Source organism: Lygodium microphyllum, chromosome 19 (genome assembly GCF_053477565.2).
Source record: "Lygodium microphyllum isolate KBCC chromosome 19, Lygodium_microphyllum_v1.1.10, whole genome shotgun sequence".
NCBI classification, from domain to species: domain Eukaryota; kingdom Viridiplantae; phylum Streptophyta; class Polypodiopsida; order Schizaeales; family Lygodiaceae; genus Lygodium; species Lygodium microphyllum.
The window spans coordinates 46,373,438-46,392,197 of record NC_141153.1 but is presented as its reverse complement, the minus strand read 5'-3'; the positions used below and the strand labels follow the sequence as shown (position 1 = coordinate 46,392,197).

Below are 18,760 nucleotides of genomic sequence, written 5' to 3'. Positions count from 1 at the left end.
GCCAAAAAGGGATAATATTTTCGTATGGAATCATATCATACCTTGATGTATGGATCATATGAAATGAACAGGTTTGTACTATGTACGAGGGAAACTATGAATTTGATTAGCTAATTGCTTTAGAAGTTTTTACGCTCACACAAAAGCCCCACACAAAAGCCCAATCCAACCATAGCAACAAGGGTAGAGGAGTAGGGAAGGGAGAGTGTCCATGAAGCTTGTTCTCCAAGGTTGATGAAGGTCACTTGCAACCTCTTGGAATTTAGAAGTATTGGCGAATGCGGCGGAAAGAATAACTCTCACTTGACTTGGGCTAACAACATCCTCGATTGTCTTTAGGCCCAATCTTGCCATCCAGTTAAATTTAGCCCTTTGCAATTGCTTCTCAGGCCAATCAAGCAACCTAGAAGTAGCCAACACCTTTGATTGCAAAGAATTCACTTTCTTTTTGAAGTCAGGAGAATGCCATACAGTAAGGTGAAGAAAGTCCTACCAAGATGCAATCAAGTGGATGAGAAGAATAGACCTCGAAGTGTTAAATGGCTGGGTGGAATTGAGGATATTCCACCTCGAGGCCTAGAAAGTAGTGTGCCCATGGGAAATACCCACATCCTCCATAAAAAACCTGGCAATATCGGTCCAAGGGGGATGCTGAGTACACAAAGCCTGTAAAAGGGCAAACCTCAAAGCTTTCTTGTGGATTTTCACATCCAACGAGGCAGCATCACCCAATTGCTTTGGCATAGTCACATGTTGCTAGGATACCTATACTTGGCCCATATGATTTTCTTGTTTTTTTCAGAGCATGAAGCGGTTAGGCTGCATTGGCTCATGCAATGACTTTTCTGTCCATGGAAGCAGTGGCAGAAAATATGAAATTACAGCGATAAAGATTGTTTGGGCCACTTTCAATTGCACATGTAGAGGCCAACCTTGAGATTTTTTTCAGAGCATGAAGCGGTTAGGCTGCATTGGCTCATGCAATGACTTTTGTGTCCATGGAAGCAGTGGCAGAAAATATGAAATTATAGTGATCAGGATTGTCTGGGCCACTTTCAATTGCACATGTAGAGGCCAACCTTGAGATTTTCAATACATAAACTTATCATGTATGTGAGAAGACATCTAGTCGGGTAAGGCTTGAGGATCCATGTCAAAACTTGATTGGGAGAAGAAAGGCATGCTAAAATGAATTGCCACATGAGAGACATGTCAAAGCTCCTAATGTCCCCGTTTGACTGAGACTAAGGCTCATAGGTAGGAGGTGACAAGAAACATGACAAACATGATTTTGCTAACACCCACTCTCAGATCTTGGATAGGGCCGAAGGCCAAAGAAGACAGAATGGATCCAAGGGTGGCAGAAGAAAAGTTTGTCGATAAAGAAACTCTTCATGAACTTGGAAATACCCTTGTTGAAATACTAGGGGCCAAGGAATCCACACCGATATTGTCCCTCTCTAAAAGGGTTGGGAGGTACGAGGGAACCACCAGAGGAGAGGGTGGGGGATGGGCAAAAACTTGTGGGATAGATGGTGCACAAGCGGGAATGGGTGCAACAATAGACAATTGCCTTGACGGACCTTGTAGAATAGAAGGGGAATGGAGCTTCTAAAGCCCTCTCTCCTACCAACCTGTCGCTAAAACTAATATTGTAGAAGAATCCCTAAGAAATATGGCTTGCTTTGTTGAAGACAACTCGGGTATGAAGTCTCATAAGGCCATAAATGGAGAGGAGTGGAGAGTCCCAAGTCCCGAACATGTAGGACTTCCGAAATGGAGCTTGAGGAACGCTTTAGCAATAACCGCAAAGTGCCAACACTACTAATAGGCATTGTAGAAATGTCACCAACAATGACAAGACTCTTAGATGGACAAAGATCATGTAGCATATCTTCTCATGGAGTCAGATGACTCAAAGCACCACTACCAATGAGCTAGGGGCTCTCTGAAGTCAAGGCCACCATTGAAGAAGGCTCCTCCAACACATGGCGATGAAGGAACACAGACTTATGGATAACAGTTGGTGTACAGGTAGAGAAAGGATCGGATGGTGTAGCACCATCCCATCCTTCACTCTTGGATGAAGGTGAGGGTACTTTTTCCAACCCTTCTCCTTGGGACAAGTGCCCTTCCCATAGTAGGGGCATTTAGGCTTCTTTGAATCTGTGTTAGAGCCCAAGGAAGACTCCGAATGATGAACCTTCTTCTTCTTCTTCTTCTTGTCCTTCTTGGCCTTCTTGGCCTTCTTTTATCCCCTCCCGAACCTACAACAAAAGCTTTCGTAGAGCCATATCCACTAGCTTCAATCTTCCTAAGATGTCCTTTGTGCTCCAAAACAAGGAGTGCTAACTCCTCCCAAAGAATAATTTCATGCATCTTGGGGGTTAATGAGCTGGTGTAAAAAACATCATACTTGGGAGGTGGGAGATTAGTAAGGAGAATCGTTGGCATATCCTTTGAAGATATCATTCGACCAAGGGATGAAAGCTCATTCCACATGTCCTCCATTTGGTTGATGTGCTCCCGCATAGAAGGGGAATCATCAATTGAAAGCATTCGAAGTTTTTGCTCTAGGGTAATGCGGTGGGCAAAGGTCTTTTGATGGTAGAGGGAATCTAACTTTTTCCACACTTCCATTGTGGTCCAAAGTTTGTGCATGTGGACCAGGATGAAATTCTCTAAGCTCATGAAAAGGAAAGACTGGGCTTTAAAATCGAGCAAATCCCAAAGAGCAGCTTGGTCTATAGTAGAACCAATATGGGGATCCTCCACTGAATGGGGAATTGGGGTAGTAACAAAGTCCCAAAGATACACTCCACTTTGCAAGACGAAAGGAAGTAACTCAGCCCATAAAGGCGGTCTTCTTTGGGCAAGGAAGGAAGCACGAGCACTTGAACAGGGGGTGCCATTGTTGCAATACAAGGGTCAGCAGTATGGGCTCAACGAGACATTTAGAGAAGCAGGAGGGGGAGAAGGGGGTGTCAATCTTCTCAACCTAATAGAGGGAGAATGAGGCCCTGAAGGTTGATCCTCACACTGATCTTTGCAATGAGCTGACTGTGAGACTGCGGATCAGGAGAAGAAGGAAGAATCTCCTCTTCAAAATCATCAAAAGGATTGAACTGATAATAACCCATCTTTGGAAACCTATAAAACTCACTAGGAAAATTTGCGTTTTTGTGTTGGGGAGCGTGAATGGAGGGAACATTAGCCACACTTTGTAGAAGGCCCGAACAATGCAAAAAATCTGCATTCCTTGCGATAGATCTGCTCCAAACAGCAACCGAAGTGTTGTCTTCTCTTTGTAGAACCTTCGAGTCCTCACTTTGGCTTCAATCTTCTTGACCTTATAGAGGGAGAATGAGGCCTTGAAGGTTGATCTTCGTGCCGATCTTCGCACTGAGCTGACCGGTGAGATTGCTGATCAGGAGAAGAAGGAAGAATATCCTTTTCAAAATTGTCAAGAGCATTGAAATGGTAATAATCCATCTTTGGAAACAAGGAACATTTGCATTTTGGTGTCAGGGAGCGCAAACGGAGGGAAAATCAGTTACACCTTGCAAGATGAAGTTGTAGATGTTCCGCATACTTTGTAGAAGGCCCAAACAATGCAAAAATCTGTGTTCTTTGTAACAGATTTGCTCCAAACAGCAACCTAAGTGTGGTCTTCTCTTCGTAGAACTTTGGAGTCCTCACTTTGGCCCAGATCTTCTCGACCTAATAGAGGGAGAACAAGGCCCTGAAGGTTGATCTTTGTGCCGATCTTTGCAATGAGCTGATTGATGAGATTGCCGATCAAGAGAAGAAGGAAGAATCTCCTCTTCAAAATCATCAAAAGCATTGAACTGGTAATAATTGATCTCTGGAAACCTATAAAACTCTTTAGGAAAATTTGCATTTTGGTGTTTGGGAGTGTGAACAGAGGGAAAATCAGCTACACCCTGCAAGATGGAGTTGTAGATGTCCTGCACACTTAGTAGAAGGCCCGAACAATGCAAAAAATCTGTGTTCTTCATGACAGATTTGCTCTAAACAACCCCCCAGGTGTATACCACCACCACGCAGGGTCCTTCTCCCTCATCTTGAATGGGGGTTGGGCCAAGTCTGTCAACTCGTCTCCTCTTATGTGCCGGAAACCAGTTTGCATTGAGGCCAACATCTCGTAGCATATACTATGCCATAGTATATGCTACAATTGGTAGGTCTTCTTTTATCAAATCAAGTGTAAAAGCATTTTCTTATAGTGAAAGTCTCCTTTGGCCTTTCAAAAATTTGCCATTGTCACCACATTTGCATTTGTTTTCAAGTGAATGACAATACCTTGTAAAACAACTAGATATTTTTCTTTTTTGTTTTTAGAGTTTGGGATTTTTGTAATTAGAAATGACAGAAAAAAAAAGCAAATATTTAGATACAGCCATTGACATTTGAGAGCTGTTGCATTTCAAGCACAGTGTTCAAAAATTGCTTATTGAATAGTTAAATGCATCTAGAGAAGCCTTATTTTCATAATGAGCCTCAATCTCTGCATGGTATTTGCACGTCTTTGTAGTTATGGTATTCCTATGTTGAGTCATTCTGCATTACACAAATTGTTTTCAGGAGGATGTGACTACATGTTTTCATGTGTTTACTTGCTTTTGCAACTATAGGATACAGTCATGAAAGCCATCATGAGTCCAATGGCAATGACAGCTGCCCTTAAAAAAGAATTGGAGCGGTTAAGGTTGAAGCTCGAAAATCTGAATTGCACCAAAGAAAGAATGCTCTCAGGTGTTGAGAGAAGGGTCTTGAACCGCAAGGCAATCCTTGTAAAAGTGAAGGTGCCATTTTGTGCCTGTTTTGTCTTTGTTGCGGCATGAGATTTGACTATATACTCCAATTAAATTTGTGAGCATGTGTCTTCTAGCAGCTACAGTGTTTTTGAATTTTATAACTTCATCTTTTCTTTTGGAGAAACATAGAAAACATAAATTGAAGTTTGTTAGTTCTGTTCACAGAACTGTATAAGATGTTGTGATGAATTGGAATCCTAGAGGCTATGTCCTTTGCTACGTCAGCCTGTTCTTCATGCTGCGGTATGGTACACCTTGTTGGATCTCATCATGGCTTCTTTATTGGGCTGCTCAAAGTGGCCTTTGTACTCTAAACATAAAAAAATTTGGAGTTGTCCATGATTGTCGAGGTTGACCATGAATGGATATTAGGGCAGCTAGAGAAAAGGTAGGTGGAGAAGGGGGATAGAAAAGAAAGCATGTGAACACTCTTGTATTTTTTTGTTTCTATTGAATAATTTGTTTGAAGTAAAAGAGAGAAAGTTTGCTTATTGAGGTTTAAAAACCTTAACCTAAAGAAACAAAAAAGAGATGTGGTGGTGAGAAAAAACAAGAAGTGAAAGAAAAGCCTACACGGTATAATCTTCAATCCTCTTCACTTATCACATGCTGGCTCTTCATGCCTACCACGTTTGACACTTTTTGAACCCATTATGGGTGTAATCAGCATCATGAGGATAGCTCAGTCATCCTCCTTTTCTTCCTGGTCGTTTTAAGTATTACTACTGACAATGAATGCCCCTAATCACTTCTCTTCATACATTGCCTTTTTTTTTTTGGGGCGGATGTTGAAAGTAGTATAGTTTCTGTGATTGATGCTCATGCTTATCTATTTTTTGGCGATTTTCCCTGGCATTCTCCTAGCATCTAAAATGGAGTTGCATTTGATACTCAACGAGCTCTTTAGCTCGACTGAAATATGAGACAAAGTCAGTGTACTGCTCCTGAGGTGACAATGTAATTTTTGTATAATTGTGAGTCTTTGCTGTTCTGGCATTACATGTCTAGCCAGTTTAATGGGGATGATGCTGACGGATTCTGGTTTTATGTAGTTAGTTCATGAGTTAGCTGTTGTCTATACTGCTGTTATGCCATTGTCACTCTCTGAGTTAATGCATTGTGCGTTCCACTCTTGTACAGCTATCCATTTCTGATTTTATGAGCTCATTTTACATACTGGGATTGCCTTCTTTAATCCTGTATGTCAAATACAGTCATAGTCAGTCAGTAGGCATCACCTTTCATCAGATCTCTGTTAATACTACAGCTGATTCTTGGTGGCTGATTGAGGGCAGACTGAGCACATAGGCTTACTCCTTGTATGAGGCATTTTCTCCAGCATTGGCTGCCATTAACGCTGTTTTCCTCCCTCCTTATTCATCATCCCTGGATGCTCTAAATCATGTACCTGCTGGTATACCATGCAACCCAAAAGTATCCCAGGGATATTATGCTTCCAGGTACTGATATTTTTCTGTGAGATATTCCAGGCTGATTATTTGATCATATTCCAGGTACTGCCATCTCTTTAGGACTGAGCATGCTGGTCTTTGCTTACTGCAGCTGTCTTTTTAGGCACATGTCAGCTGACTGCAAACCTTAATTGGCATCATTTATGCATTATTCTGACTCATGCAAACAGTACTGATCTATGAAACGTGTCTGACTACAGGCACGTTTTTAGCAGTACATCGAGAGACGAATCTAAGCGATGCTGCTCGGCACTTCCATGGAATGTTACGGGGTTTGTCGCCTAGGGTTCTCGAGTCCGTCTCGCAATGGAATGCTTGCGGCCGAACCTATTGGGATCGATCTGAATTTTGGGTTCCTAGTGGTCAAGGTCTCCTGACAATATTCTAGCGTTGGGTCATGGATATCCTACTTTACGCAAAGATACCCAAGCCGAAGCAGATCCATGCCGCACTTGGTTCAAAGAGAATGGCAAACGAGAGGGATGCGCCGCTCAACCTCTCTACCCGTAGGGCATAGTCCCATTCCAATCCCCCTAAAACGGCATGAATCGGGGTTCTAATCTAACAATTTCTAAGGGTCGGACATCGGTAAAACCTTTTGAGAAGCCTCCTAGCTCTTTAGGACCACCCTACCATAAGGCAGATGCGTCGGGGTTTTCGTCCACCTGGTTCCCTCAATATGTATTTTTTAGTTATTGAATTAGGTCCTACCACATTTATGTGTGACATTTAAAATTAGTTTTCTTAATTAGGCCTTTTAAGGAACAGGGTTCGTTTGCATAATTTATAGCACAGACACGAATGCAGATCAAGCAGTCTTTTTGACAAACAAGTTCAAACAAGTTCCTTAACTTATCTTCAAGTTAATCTTTGTCTCGTGCCCATACAAGAGAAATTATATGTCCCTTCTGCCCTACAGAAGTAGCTGGTCCAAATCACATGGTATCACAATTTCCATCCTTTATCTAGAATAGGATCTTCCAATGCCGCGGTCGTTGGGGCCACGAAGATCTTTCAAGTCCATTCCGAACTTGGCAAGGGGTGTCAAGAGATCCCTTGACCCGCAAGCTGCCTAGGAGTGAAACATTATTCCCGTGGTTGGCCTTTTCACCACTCGACCTTTGGCCCATGAATCGAGCAGTGCTCTTTTCGGGTTGATCTGCGGTGTGATCATGGAGGTGATCCACCCGTGCAAAGAACCTTTCCTTAATTAATTCATTTAAGAATCAAGCATAGTCAAGACAATCAGCCTTAATATCATCTTCCAAGAAAACATTTCTTTATTCCCATGCCAATTTGTCATTACAGACCCTCGCCATGAATTTACCATCAATCACAAGCACTTGGAATAATCATCCAAACGACAATCCAACAATTAGTTGAATGTAAAAGCATTTAGGATGTTGTTTGATCAACCAACAAAACTAATTGTATTTTTCAAAACAATGCAAGAATAGATGCGATAACATTTTCGTCTGCATATTTGCTCTCTCCCTTGGGATCTAAGAGCGAGTTTTGCCTAGGGTGCATGCCAAGGCTTCATACAAGCATTACCTTGTAAGATAAGATCAAGCTAGTACAAGAGGATACTTATTTTTATTTTTTGATTGAGCATCCAAACATTTGAACTGAGGTTCAAATTTCAACATCTACCAAAAGTTTACCTAGTCTTTTAGATTAAAGTTTTGTACGAAGCTTAGGTAAGTCAATCTAAGTTTCCAATTGGCCGTTCATATCTTGATCTAAATCTATCAAGTCTCCAATTGGATTTTATAATGGGGGAGGGGGAGGTAGTATGGGGTGGTGGTGGTGCCTTGCTTCACCCACCACTCACAGATGCATGGCGACTAGGGTTCTCAGCTCCCCAGGTGGCCCGTGGATTGGGCGAGGTGGCCAGGGGAGATAGTAGGCCAAGTGGCCTCCCTCCTCATTATCGTCATGGTCGTTATCTTGCCATCTTTCCCCCCTTGCTACTTGTTCGGCGTCGATAGGGGGAGGAGATAAAAAAATTTGCCTTAATTTTGATGGAAAATTTTTAAGGGGGGGGGGATTTTCTATGAAACATACGAAGGGAGGGGGGGTTTTATTACATCCTCTCCCCCTCAGAGAACTTGAGATGTGCTCATCTCGAAAGAAATTGGGACCTTCATTTTGGAACTTGTGGGGTAGGACCCATCACACATTCGTTGCGACACTCTGATCACTCATAAGTATATGGTCTTTCAAAACACCAACTTATTGTATTTGATATATTCGAGTCTGGTTTACAAGAGAAAAGTTTATTGTAGTTACATCTCATGAATATCTTCTAGGTTTTTTTCCTAGGTATCAGATAATTTCCTGGTAGGTTTTGGATCACTGAAGCTTGTACAACTTCATTTCTTGTAAGTTCAAGTTCTCTTTGAGTCTTGTTGGGACAATTGACGTGGATATGCCTAATATTGTGGCACCAGGAGCATCGTTGTTTAGGGTGCTTTGGACATTTCCTTTTGAAATGAGCTAGCTCCTTGCAATAGAAACAATGCGGAGCTTTATCACTTGGGGTCACAAGATTCTTGGTTGTCTTTGACAGGATTTTCTTATTTAGATTAAATTGCCCTAGGATTCTTTTAGCGGACCGAAGTGGTTCTTTATATTGGAAACTTTGTTTCCAAATTGTCATTTTCTTAGATCTGGACTGAGATCCATGGACAATCGGCTCTTCTTGTAATACTAATGAATACTCCCAAGCTTCGACATTCTGGTAAGACCCAATCTATATTAGTTGAGAAGAAACAACTTAAGAGAAATTCATTGTAAGTTATAACGGTCATTCCTTGCTAAAGTATCTCTGATCACTTGTAAGTTCTAGGCTCGAAATTGATGCAACTTATATTACTCGGATTAACTGAAGTTACAAGAGTAAGGTTTATTCCAATACAAGTCGTATTACATATCGATAAAATTTCTAGGATTTCTAGTCATCTTGAAGAGATGTAGTGGGTTCTAGGTCTTTGTCTTCATCTAATTTCTCTATATATCCAAAGACTGCACTTGTGTAGCTTCGTTTTCTTAGAGGCTCAATATCTTCTGGACTTAAGTCAAGGTAGTCTGCTTGGACGTGCCCTAGCTCATTGTAGTGTAAGCATCGACGGTTGGGATATTTCTTACGGATGTGTCCTATCTCTCCGTACGTGTGGCATCTCTTGTCCTAATCTCAGGAATCATCTTTGTCACAATTGTCTGATTTAAGTTCTTGGATGATTGGCTTTGCTTGAAGTAATGTATCTTGCAAGTCTATTGGACGCATTGCTTCAAGACGGTGGTTCAGAGGAGTTTTCAGGCCACGACAAAACTTGGATACTTGCTGCACAATATCCATAGGTGGTACGTATTTTAGTAGGGATACAAACTTTGAGTAGTAAGCTTCCAAGGTTAATTCCAGCTGCTTTAACTTGAAGAATTTATTCATCCTCAAAGTCTGGTAGGTTGGCGGAAAGTATCGTCCGCGTACATCATCTTTCAGCTGAAACCCAAGTGACAGCGGCTTCAGAAATACCTTAATCTTTGCACTATTGCTTTCACCATATCCGAGCCTGGCCAACTAACTTAAGTTTGGCTATCATTGCTTGATTGACAGAAGCAATTTCTGCAGCAGAGAAATAATCATTCATTGATTCAATCCATGTTTTTACCTCTGCTGCGACGTCTATTCCTTTTCCACCAAACTCCGGTGCCTTAATTTGCTTGAGAAGGAATTTCTTCTCTTGTATATCAGCATTTGTGGGTGCAAAAGGTGCGTGACAATCAAGCCATATCACTAAGGTTATTCTTCTTAGGATATGTCTATGAACCATACATTAATCAATCACATATCATTACGAAGTTTCGCTCTGAATCGAACTGAAACCTGTCTGCTTATCGATTGTCCAAGCATGTTTTTAGCGGTCCATCGAGAGATAAATCTAAGCGATGTTGCTCGGTACTCCCATGGAATGTTACGGGGTTTGTTGCCTAGGGTTATTGAGTCTGCCTCACAATAGAACGTTTGCGGCCGAACCCACTGGGATCGACCTGAAATTTGGGTTTCTAGTGGTTAAGGTCTCCTGACAACATTCTAGTGTCGGATCTCGGATATCCTACTTTACGCAGAGATACCCAAGATGAAGCAGATTCATGCCGCACTTGGTTCAAAGAGATTGGGAAACGAGAGGGATGTGCCACTCAACCTCTCTACCCGTAGGGCATAGTCCCTCTCTACCCATAGGGCATAGTCTCATTCCGATCTCCTAAAATGAATCGGGGTTCTAATCTAACAATTTCTAAGGGCCGGACATCGATAAAACCTTGTGAGAAGCTTTCTAGCTCTCTGGGACCACCTTGCCATAGGCGGTGGCGTTGGGGGTTTCGTCCACTTGCTTCCCTGAATAGGCGTTTTTTAGTTATTGAATTAGGTCCTACCACATTTATGTGTGACATTTAAAATCAGTTTCCTTAATTAGGTCTTTTAAGGAACAAGGTTTGTTTGCGTAATTTATAGCATAGACATGAATGCAGAGCAAGCAGTCCTTTTGACAAACAAGTTCAAACAAGTTCCTTAACTTATCTTCAAGTTAATCTTTGTCTCATGCCTATACAGGAGAAATTATATGTTTCTTCTGCCCTGCAGAAGTAGCTGGTCCAAATCACATGGTACCACAATTTCCATCCTTTATCTAGAATAGGATCTTCCAACGCCGTGGCCGTTGGGGCCACGGAGGTCTTTCAACTCCATTCCGGACTTGGCAAGGGGTGTCCAGAGATGCCCTGACCCGTAAGCTGCCTAGGAGTGAAACATTATTCTCGTGGTTGGCCTTTTCACCACTTGACCTTTGGCCCATGAATCGAGTAGTGCCCTTTTTGGGTTGATCCGTGGTGTGATCATAGAGGTGATCCATCCAGTCAAAGAACCTTTCCTTAATTAATTCATTTAAGAATCAAGCATAGTCAAGGCAGTCAGCCCTAATATCATCTTCCAAGAAAACATTTCTTTATCCCCATGGCAATTCGTCATCACAGGCCCTTGCCATGAATTTACTATTAATTACACGCACGCTCCTTGCAAGACAAATTCAGGCCCAAATCTGATATTGGCCAGTTGGCCTCTTGAATCTCCCTAAAATTTCTTAATTTTAGATGTTGGAATTCAAGTCCTAGGCTCTCAATTCAAGCACGCATCCCGATGTGGCTGTCAAACTTTAATTTTTGCTGTAAATTATTGTTTACAGAAGAGACTTTTCAATATCTCCACTTTTGATAACTCAAATGGTTGAATTTTGTTAAGATAACTTGAGAAATGGCTGGGCCTGAGAGAGAATGCTGTAGAGAGAGAAATTTCAAAGTTTCATTGTGAGAAAGACTGAAAAATTGCTGTTGCCTTGCTCAAATAATCATGGAAGTTGTCACCTACAGCTTAGAACCACCACCAAGGTTACTACCCCCTCTTATATGCTATCATCGGCACTAGGAGGACCTTGGGCTGCGATTGTTTGCTCTTGGAAGGCTCCAAACTGCTGTTACTTGTTGTAGCTATGGTTCTTGATGGGTGCAAATCACATCAAGAGCATCTCCTTGCTTTCTAACAGCATCCTCCTCTCTCACAATGGTTGGAATAGACTTGCACCAGCCCCAAAAACGTCTTTTCTACTTGTATGGGCAAGTTTTGCCAAGTGGTAGCCTTCTAATCTCAATTTTCAGCATTATGCAGCTTACTAAATTAATTTCTAAAAGATTAATTCTAAAAATTAGTGTAATAATTATTTTAGTATCCAAATAAATAATTCTAGTAGCCAATAATTAAATTGGCTAGGCCAATTTGTCTTCGGAGTATCCTTGAGCAGTTATTGACCCTTAGGTTGGCATTAATTAATGAATCAATGCATAGTCTCTAATGTTACTGTTGATATTAGTGACTAATAAATTAGTCTAGGTCAAAATCTGATACTAGGTACAACCTAGTACTTGTCAGACATAACTTATTACAACTTTTGCCTTTGGCATCAACTAATATGTTGGGGCCTTGGGTCCCAGATCGTAAAGTAATTAACTTGCACTGCAAGTCACATTAGCATGTTTGATTAACTTTCAATCAAATGCTATGCGAAGCAATAAAGTGTTATGTCCTCATGATAGACTATCCCCTTGAAATCTTGGCGATCGTCTTCAATTGTACCGCAAGGTGCCAAAGCATCCGTTGCCACTATGGAAAATACATGCTAGCATCATAGTCAAACAACAAGTGCACCTATGACATAGCCAAGCTCATGCCATATGCATGTTTGAAATTTCAATCACTTAAACGAGTTACAATCGACATACATGAATCATAACAATTGTCAGAACCATAAGGAATGCATCCACATGCCAAAATCCAACATTGTTTTGATTACAAAGACATTGTAATGCAAAAATTGAGTATAAACAACACCTCATAGCAATGATGCACCACATGATCCTCATGTAAAGCATACATTAGTGCAAACCGCATGTAACTCGTACAATTGTACTTCTTTTGCATCAGTTGCAAGTGTACATTGCATGCCATCCATGTATACCATACATGCCTTGCAAATGTACATCACATCCAAATGTACATTCCATGTATTTCATACACAACTATAACCTTGCAAATGTATTGTTTTAGAGCCTGGGTGTAAACCATACATATTGCATATCAACTGAAGTGACTAGTATACTGAATAGTGATCCCAATGACAGAAATACTATCAGCATACAATACCCTGGATACAAGCCAAGTACATTTGAGATCCACTGCACAAATTCGAGATTCACTACACAACCAAGCTGTCCATCACTAGGGGAGTGGAGATGCAACCTTCCCCTTGGCATTAGGTAATACTCTGGACCTTCTATACTCTACTGAACTTGAAAGAGCTCGATCCGAAACTGGCTCTAATTGAAATACATTAAGGTAAAGTGCATCACCGAGGATGATATGCTAGGTCACCCTCCTCCTTCTAGATGCATCTATCATAGGTGATGCAATATTGAAGCTTCACCAAGAAGCACATGGATACTTTACCTTTAACTTTACTTGCCTCAAAACCTCCACTATGCTCTAGGCCTTTTTTCCTCTTAAGCGTTGCGATACTTTATACTTTCACATTGTTGTTAGTCCAACTTAACTAATATGCAACATTGCATCTAGTTGACTAGCCCCTCATGTGTACCTGATATGCTAGGAGTACCAAATGCATTAGGCTACATTCTTATTTGCATACTTTAAACCATTGCAATGTGACTCTGCATGGGAATTTGCATACTTCCAGCTATATCACGATACATTTTCCCATACATTGCATGCATTAATAGTTGTATTTCCCTCACGACCAACACTATATGGAGCATTTACATGACTAGCATTCATATCATGAGTCCCAAACACAGTGGTTGCATATATACATTGCCAAACTTACCACTTTGTGTCTCAGCATCATGCCAACATTTCTCTATTTGGGGTTATGCATATTACTGGCCATACCCGGATACGTTGGGCCTTGCACTCCACACATTAGTTGTTGCATACCATAAGTAGTTGTGTCATGCATCCCTGTATGCAGTCCCTGACCCACCATAGCATGGAAAAACTAGTGCCAACACCAAAGTACCTTGGCTTCCCTATCAAAGCATGCATGCCTTGTTGTCCAAAAAACATTGGATTGTCACTTTCAAGTTGGCCTTGCATATGCATCAATTGCCCTAGTAGCATCATTTGCTTATGCCTACTAGCTACGTTTGGAATATCATGTTGTTGTATTGGCTCTTTCTTTAGTGCATCTTGTTGAGCTAAAATATGCTTTATAGCTGATTAGCATTTTTAAACGGCCCCAAAACATGCTTAATTAATGAAAAATGCAAATTTGGTGTGTGGTTCGAGAGAGTTTAAGTGGTGCTCCAAAACCCTAATTTTTTAGATTCAGCCTCATTCTTTCAATGCAAATTTTAGTCATCAGCCTTCACCTACGTGGCAATCTACTCTTCGCGACTCTTTCCTCCAAGCACAATCTCTCCATCTATTTCATTTGAGCAAGTAAATCACACTTCTTAACTCCCTCCCATCCCACCACTATCTTCCTCACATTCTAATTTACTCACATCTTCATTCCAAAATCTTGGATTACATTTCACTTCCACTCAAAGCACACTTGGAGTTGGATATTCCATCTCCACTTCTAACACTTTCTCTTTCTCCATCCTACCATCTACCTACTCTCCATTCACTCCACCTCTTGGTACATCGTTAAGGGGAATGCCATTCCCTTATTACCCTAGGACATTCACAAACCCCCGACATGATCTTTTAGACACAAGGATATCCATCCTCTGCTTGTGGATTGTTGTCACATATCCCTTGGGTCACTTCTACACAAGGATTTCCATCCTCTCCTCCCCATGTCCCTATCCCTCCACCTTGGGGTCCATAGGTAGTTACCATGCCTATACGCGGTCCACTCTTGCCCACATTTGGATACACTATGCATAATTTTTGTATACATGGTGGGCAATCTAGGATTTCTTTCCTATTGTAGTCCACCTCTCCACCCTACTCCCCTTACACACCTTCTCTATCTCCTAGCACTACCAATCCTGTTGCAATGGCCAAAAATGCATTCACGGATATAAGACTCAGTTTAACGGGTTGAATTTCACAACTTGATTGAACTTCATGCAACAAGTGCTTGAATCTTAGGGACTTTGGGACCTCGTCATTGGTATTGAGCCTATGTACCCAGACCCTCGATTAGCTCACATAATCACATTTGTCAATGGAGAGCCGGCAATGCTATGGCTAATATTGAGTTAGTGCAGGGGTTGCTTCTTGAATTTCACTCTCAATTATAACATTTTTTCCTCGAATCTAATCATTGGAGTCATCTCATTTGACCGAATGGGGCTTGAGATCGCACAAGACGTATCAATCTCGATTTTGAGCTTTAGGAGTTTTCCATTAAGGAAGGGGATAATCAGAAAGTCATTATTTTGCTCTTGCTATGTATCTTGTTCTAACAATGCTATCACATTTGGTTGCTAATGGTGGGCTTGTCTCTTCCTGAATCAATAGTTTGTTGGTTAAGCATTGGTTCATGATACTTTCATGATTTTTAAAGGTGATCCGGATAGCCTCTAATAAAGCATTGGACATCTAGGACTTGTTTGGTCAAGGCTTCAAGATAGCACATTAATACTTCTAAATTATCTCTCATGAATATCGATGGTTACGAGGTTACGTTCTTCTTGAACAAGTTGCCCGAAAAATACCTCCATTTTCTCTAGTACATTATCTTACTACCTAGATTGTTGGCTTTCTACGAGTTTGAGTGCTAGTTCTTGTGTTACGCGAGGCTGCATGATCAAGTTCATAAGAAGTCCTAAAGTGAGTGATACACAGTGGAGATATAATGGTTAGTGATGGCAATGGCAGATAGAGAGCAAAAATGTGAGCAGCAGTAGAGTAGAGAGTGAGAGAGATGTACGATGGTACCGCTTTTAGGTTTTTTGAGATAGATATATCAAAGTACACGTGCGAAGGGTGCGTTTACACCCGTTCACATATAAAAGGTATGGTGGCCTTTTATTCCCAACAACCTCCCACCTAAAGGTAGCGTGTCTTAAGCTTGAGGAAAGAATCAACTAAGTCTAAGTATGTATGAAGCTGAAATACATATACTATTCAACTCCTATCATTTGTCGGCACCGCTTTGCTGGAAGACCCTTTGTGAGAAGATCTACAGGGTTATCATTTGCATGTACCTTGACAAGCTTAATGCTTTTGCTATCAAGTATATCCTTGATAAAGTAATACTTTACTTGTATGTGCTTTGTCTTTGCGTGAAACATGGGGTTTTGTGCTAGCATGATAGCCATAAGCCTCCTTGCATGCCTCAGTGGTGGCAGCCACATACTCTACCTCTGTAGTAGATAATGCAATACACTTCTGTAGCTTGGAGATCCAAGAAACTGCTCCCCTTGTGAAGGTGAATATGTACTTTGAGGTAGACTTGCTAGAGTCAGCATGACCAACAAGTTGGGTGTAAAGTCCCTTCGGGTGTAAGCCCCATTAATCTCCTTGTGTATAAACTTACGGGTGTGAACACACCCTTATTTGCACCTAACTTATAAATACATTTTTATTCTTTGTGTACCGTAACACTTATTGGTACACTCATCTTGGGATTCTCTCACTCTCACTCTCAGCTCTGCTCCTACTCCATTCCTGTCTTGCACTCCATTGTACTCTGACATAACAAACTAGTATCAAAGCTCTAGGTTATAGTGTTTGTGCTTCCCAAGTGTGCGAGTCAGTTCTGGGCATGAGAAGAAGCCGTTCACCTTTCCTGTTAGTCATTGAGAGTGTGCGAGCTGTCGTTCAAGTCAAACTGTTCAGGCTTGTTCGGCACGGTTATAGCTGACGACTAGCGTGAACAACAGTCCACATGTGTGAGGTTGCAGGACGGGCAGTTGTGCAATAGGTCAATAGACTAGGTGTAGCAAGTCGACAAGTGATGCGGGTCAGTCCTAGTGAAGGCAGACAGTAGCATCGTAGCAAAGATAGTCGTCAGCATTGCTGTGACCAGATAGGCAATCGGTCAATAGCTCGTGTGGGGCAGATGGGCGATCGCGTGTAGGTCCAACAAGTCGCCACGTGTGTGGAGGTCCATTGGGCGATCCAATGGGTAATGGAGCTTGGCCAACGACTTGACAGGCCCATTTTCTTCCATATTTTTTATATTCTGCATTGTTTTTCTTCTCCTTCCTTACCGGGTGTTTGCTTGCACAAGCACAGTGTGCCATCTTGACCTCAAATCTTAGGGCTTTTCCCAGATTTGGGAACCGTGATACAGAACATGACAATCTGACCGAGAAATTGCAAAAATTGTGCACATTGGCTCTAAAAAATTTGGGATTTTTCATGTACGAGTGAAATTTTGCTCAACTAATTTGGAGAGCATAACTTGGATTACCTAGTGATCTTTGCAGGCAAACAACTCACTGCTATGGAAATTAACTACCCCACAATAGAGAGGGAAGGGCTAGCTGTAGTGTTTGCTCTTAAGAAATTTTGATATTACCTTCTAGCTACACCCTTTACCTTCTTTGTTGATCATCAAGCATTGCTTTATCTTGTGAACAAGCCCTATGAAATATGTGACACATTGCTTGATGGTTACTTCTACTATTAGAATTTCATATCTCTATGGTAGTATGCAAGGGCAAACATCATTACGTGGCAGACCATATGTCTTGCGTAACCACAAGAGAAACAATTGGACAAGGCATTGTAGATGACCTACGTGATGCACATCTATTTAGAATGCCCAACAAAATAGATTTATTTAGAGCAGACCTTACACCTTATTGGGCATACAACAGTCCACATCTTAGAATATGGATTACATGAACGTCCAATTGAGAAGGCCAAGCTAAAATGTCTTATTCATTTTTCCCATTTTATGCTCTTGGGATCATGTATTAATGCAATCAAAGGAGATTGGTTAGTAAAATTTTGGGGCTTTTAGTGAAATTTGAGAATTTTGGCAAAATTGATGTTTGAAATGCACTTTGGGAACATTACTGAAGCAATCTTGGTGCTGTAAGCAGTGACATTTATCTCCCACTTATGCGTTTTTGGAGAAGTTGCAGAGAATTTTGGTGTTTTTTTGTGTATCAGAATTTGACTTGGTCACATATGTATGTAGTACACATATTGGGCAGCTCCCATTGAGTTGATATATTGCTGAACAATCACGTTGCAGCAGTCTCAGTGATCATTTGCGGATTTGGGATTGTTGCAGATGTAATTTTTGGTGATATCGCTGAAGTGGGAGCCACCTGGCAATGATGTATGCATGGATTATATACTGAAATTTCAGTTATACTGCTGAAAGTCATTTGTTCTACTAATGTACATATACTTGGACTGAATCTTGCTCTTATTGTCTGAAAATTTGGGCTGATGTTAGCTGAATATTCAGCTCATTGTTTGCTGTCATAAATTGCAGCATTGATTTTTGGGTGCATTGCTGAAAAATGGCTGCAAATGCTTCTAGCAGCAGTGACACTAAATCCCTTCTTGAAATCAAGAGGTTTGATGGCATTGTCTTTGACTTGTGGAAGGATAGGATTCAAGGCATTTTGTTTCTCAAGGATTGTAACAATACTCTTTTGAAAGTCAAGCCTGCAGCTATGACAGATGAAGATTTGGCTAGACTCAACAAGAAGGCCATTGCGTACATTAAAATGGTTGTATCTGATGGCGTACTTACAGACATTAAGAATCTTGATATAGCTTATGCCCTATGGAAATAGTTGATGGACACTTATGAAAATACAACTCCAGTAAATTAAGGGCATCTCATGCGCAAGCTTGTAAACATGGAGTTGGATGAGTCTAAGCTAGCATCGGAGCATTTG

At 41.2% G+C, this 18,760-nt stretch overlaps 1 protein-coding gene across 5 annotated transcripts in view; it reads left to right on the top strand.

The window, feature by feature from the left end:
• LOC148019825 (uncharacterized) overlaps positions 1-18,760 on the top strand; it is a 90,300-nt gene that overhangs the window by 55,540 nt on the left and 16,000 nt on the right. For 4 of the 5 annotated variants that reach the window (XM_087700004.1, XM_087700007.1, XM_087700008.1 and 1 more), the window contains one exon: positions 4,656-4,826. The exons of the other annotated variant lie outside the window; for it this stretch is intronic. In XM_087700004.1, coding sequence (XP_087556130.1) covers positions 4,656-4,826 — 171 coding nt within the window. The remainder of the gene's footprint in view (positions 1-4,655; positions 4,827-18,760) is intronic. 5 annotated transcript variants of the gene reach the window in all.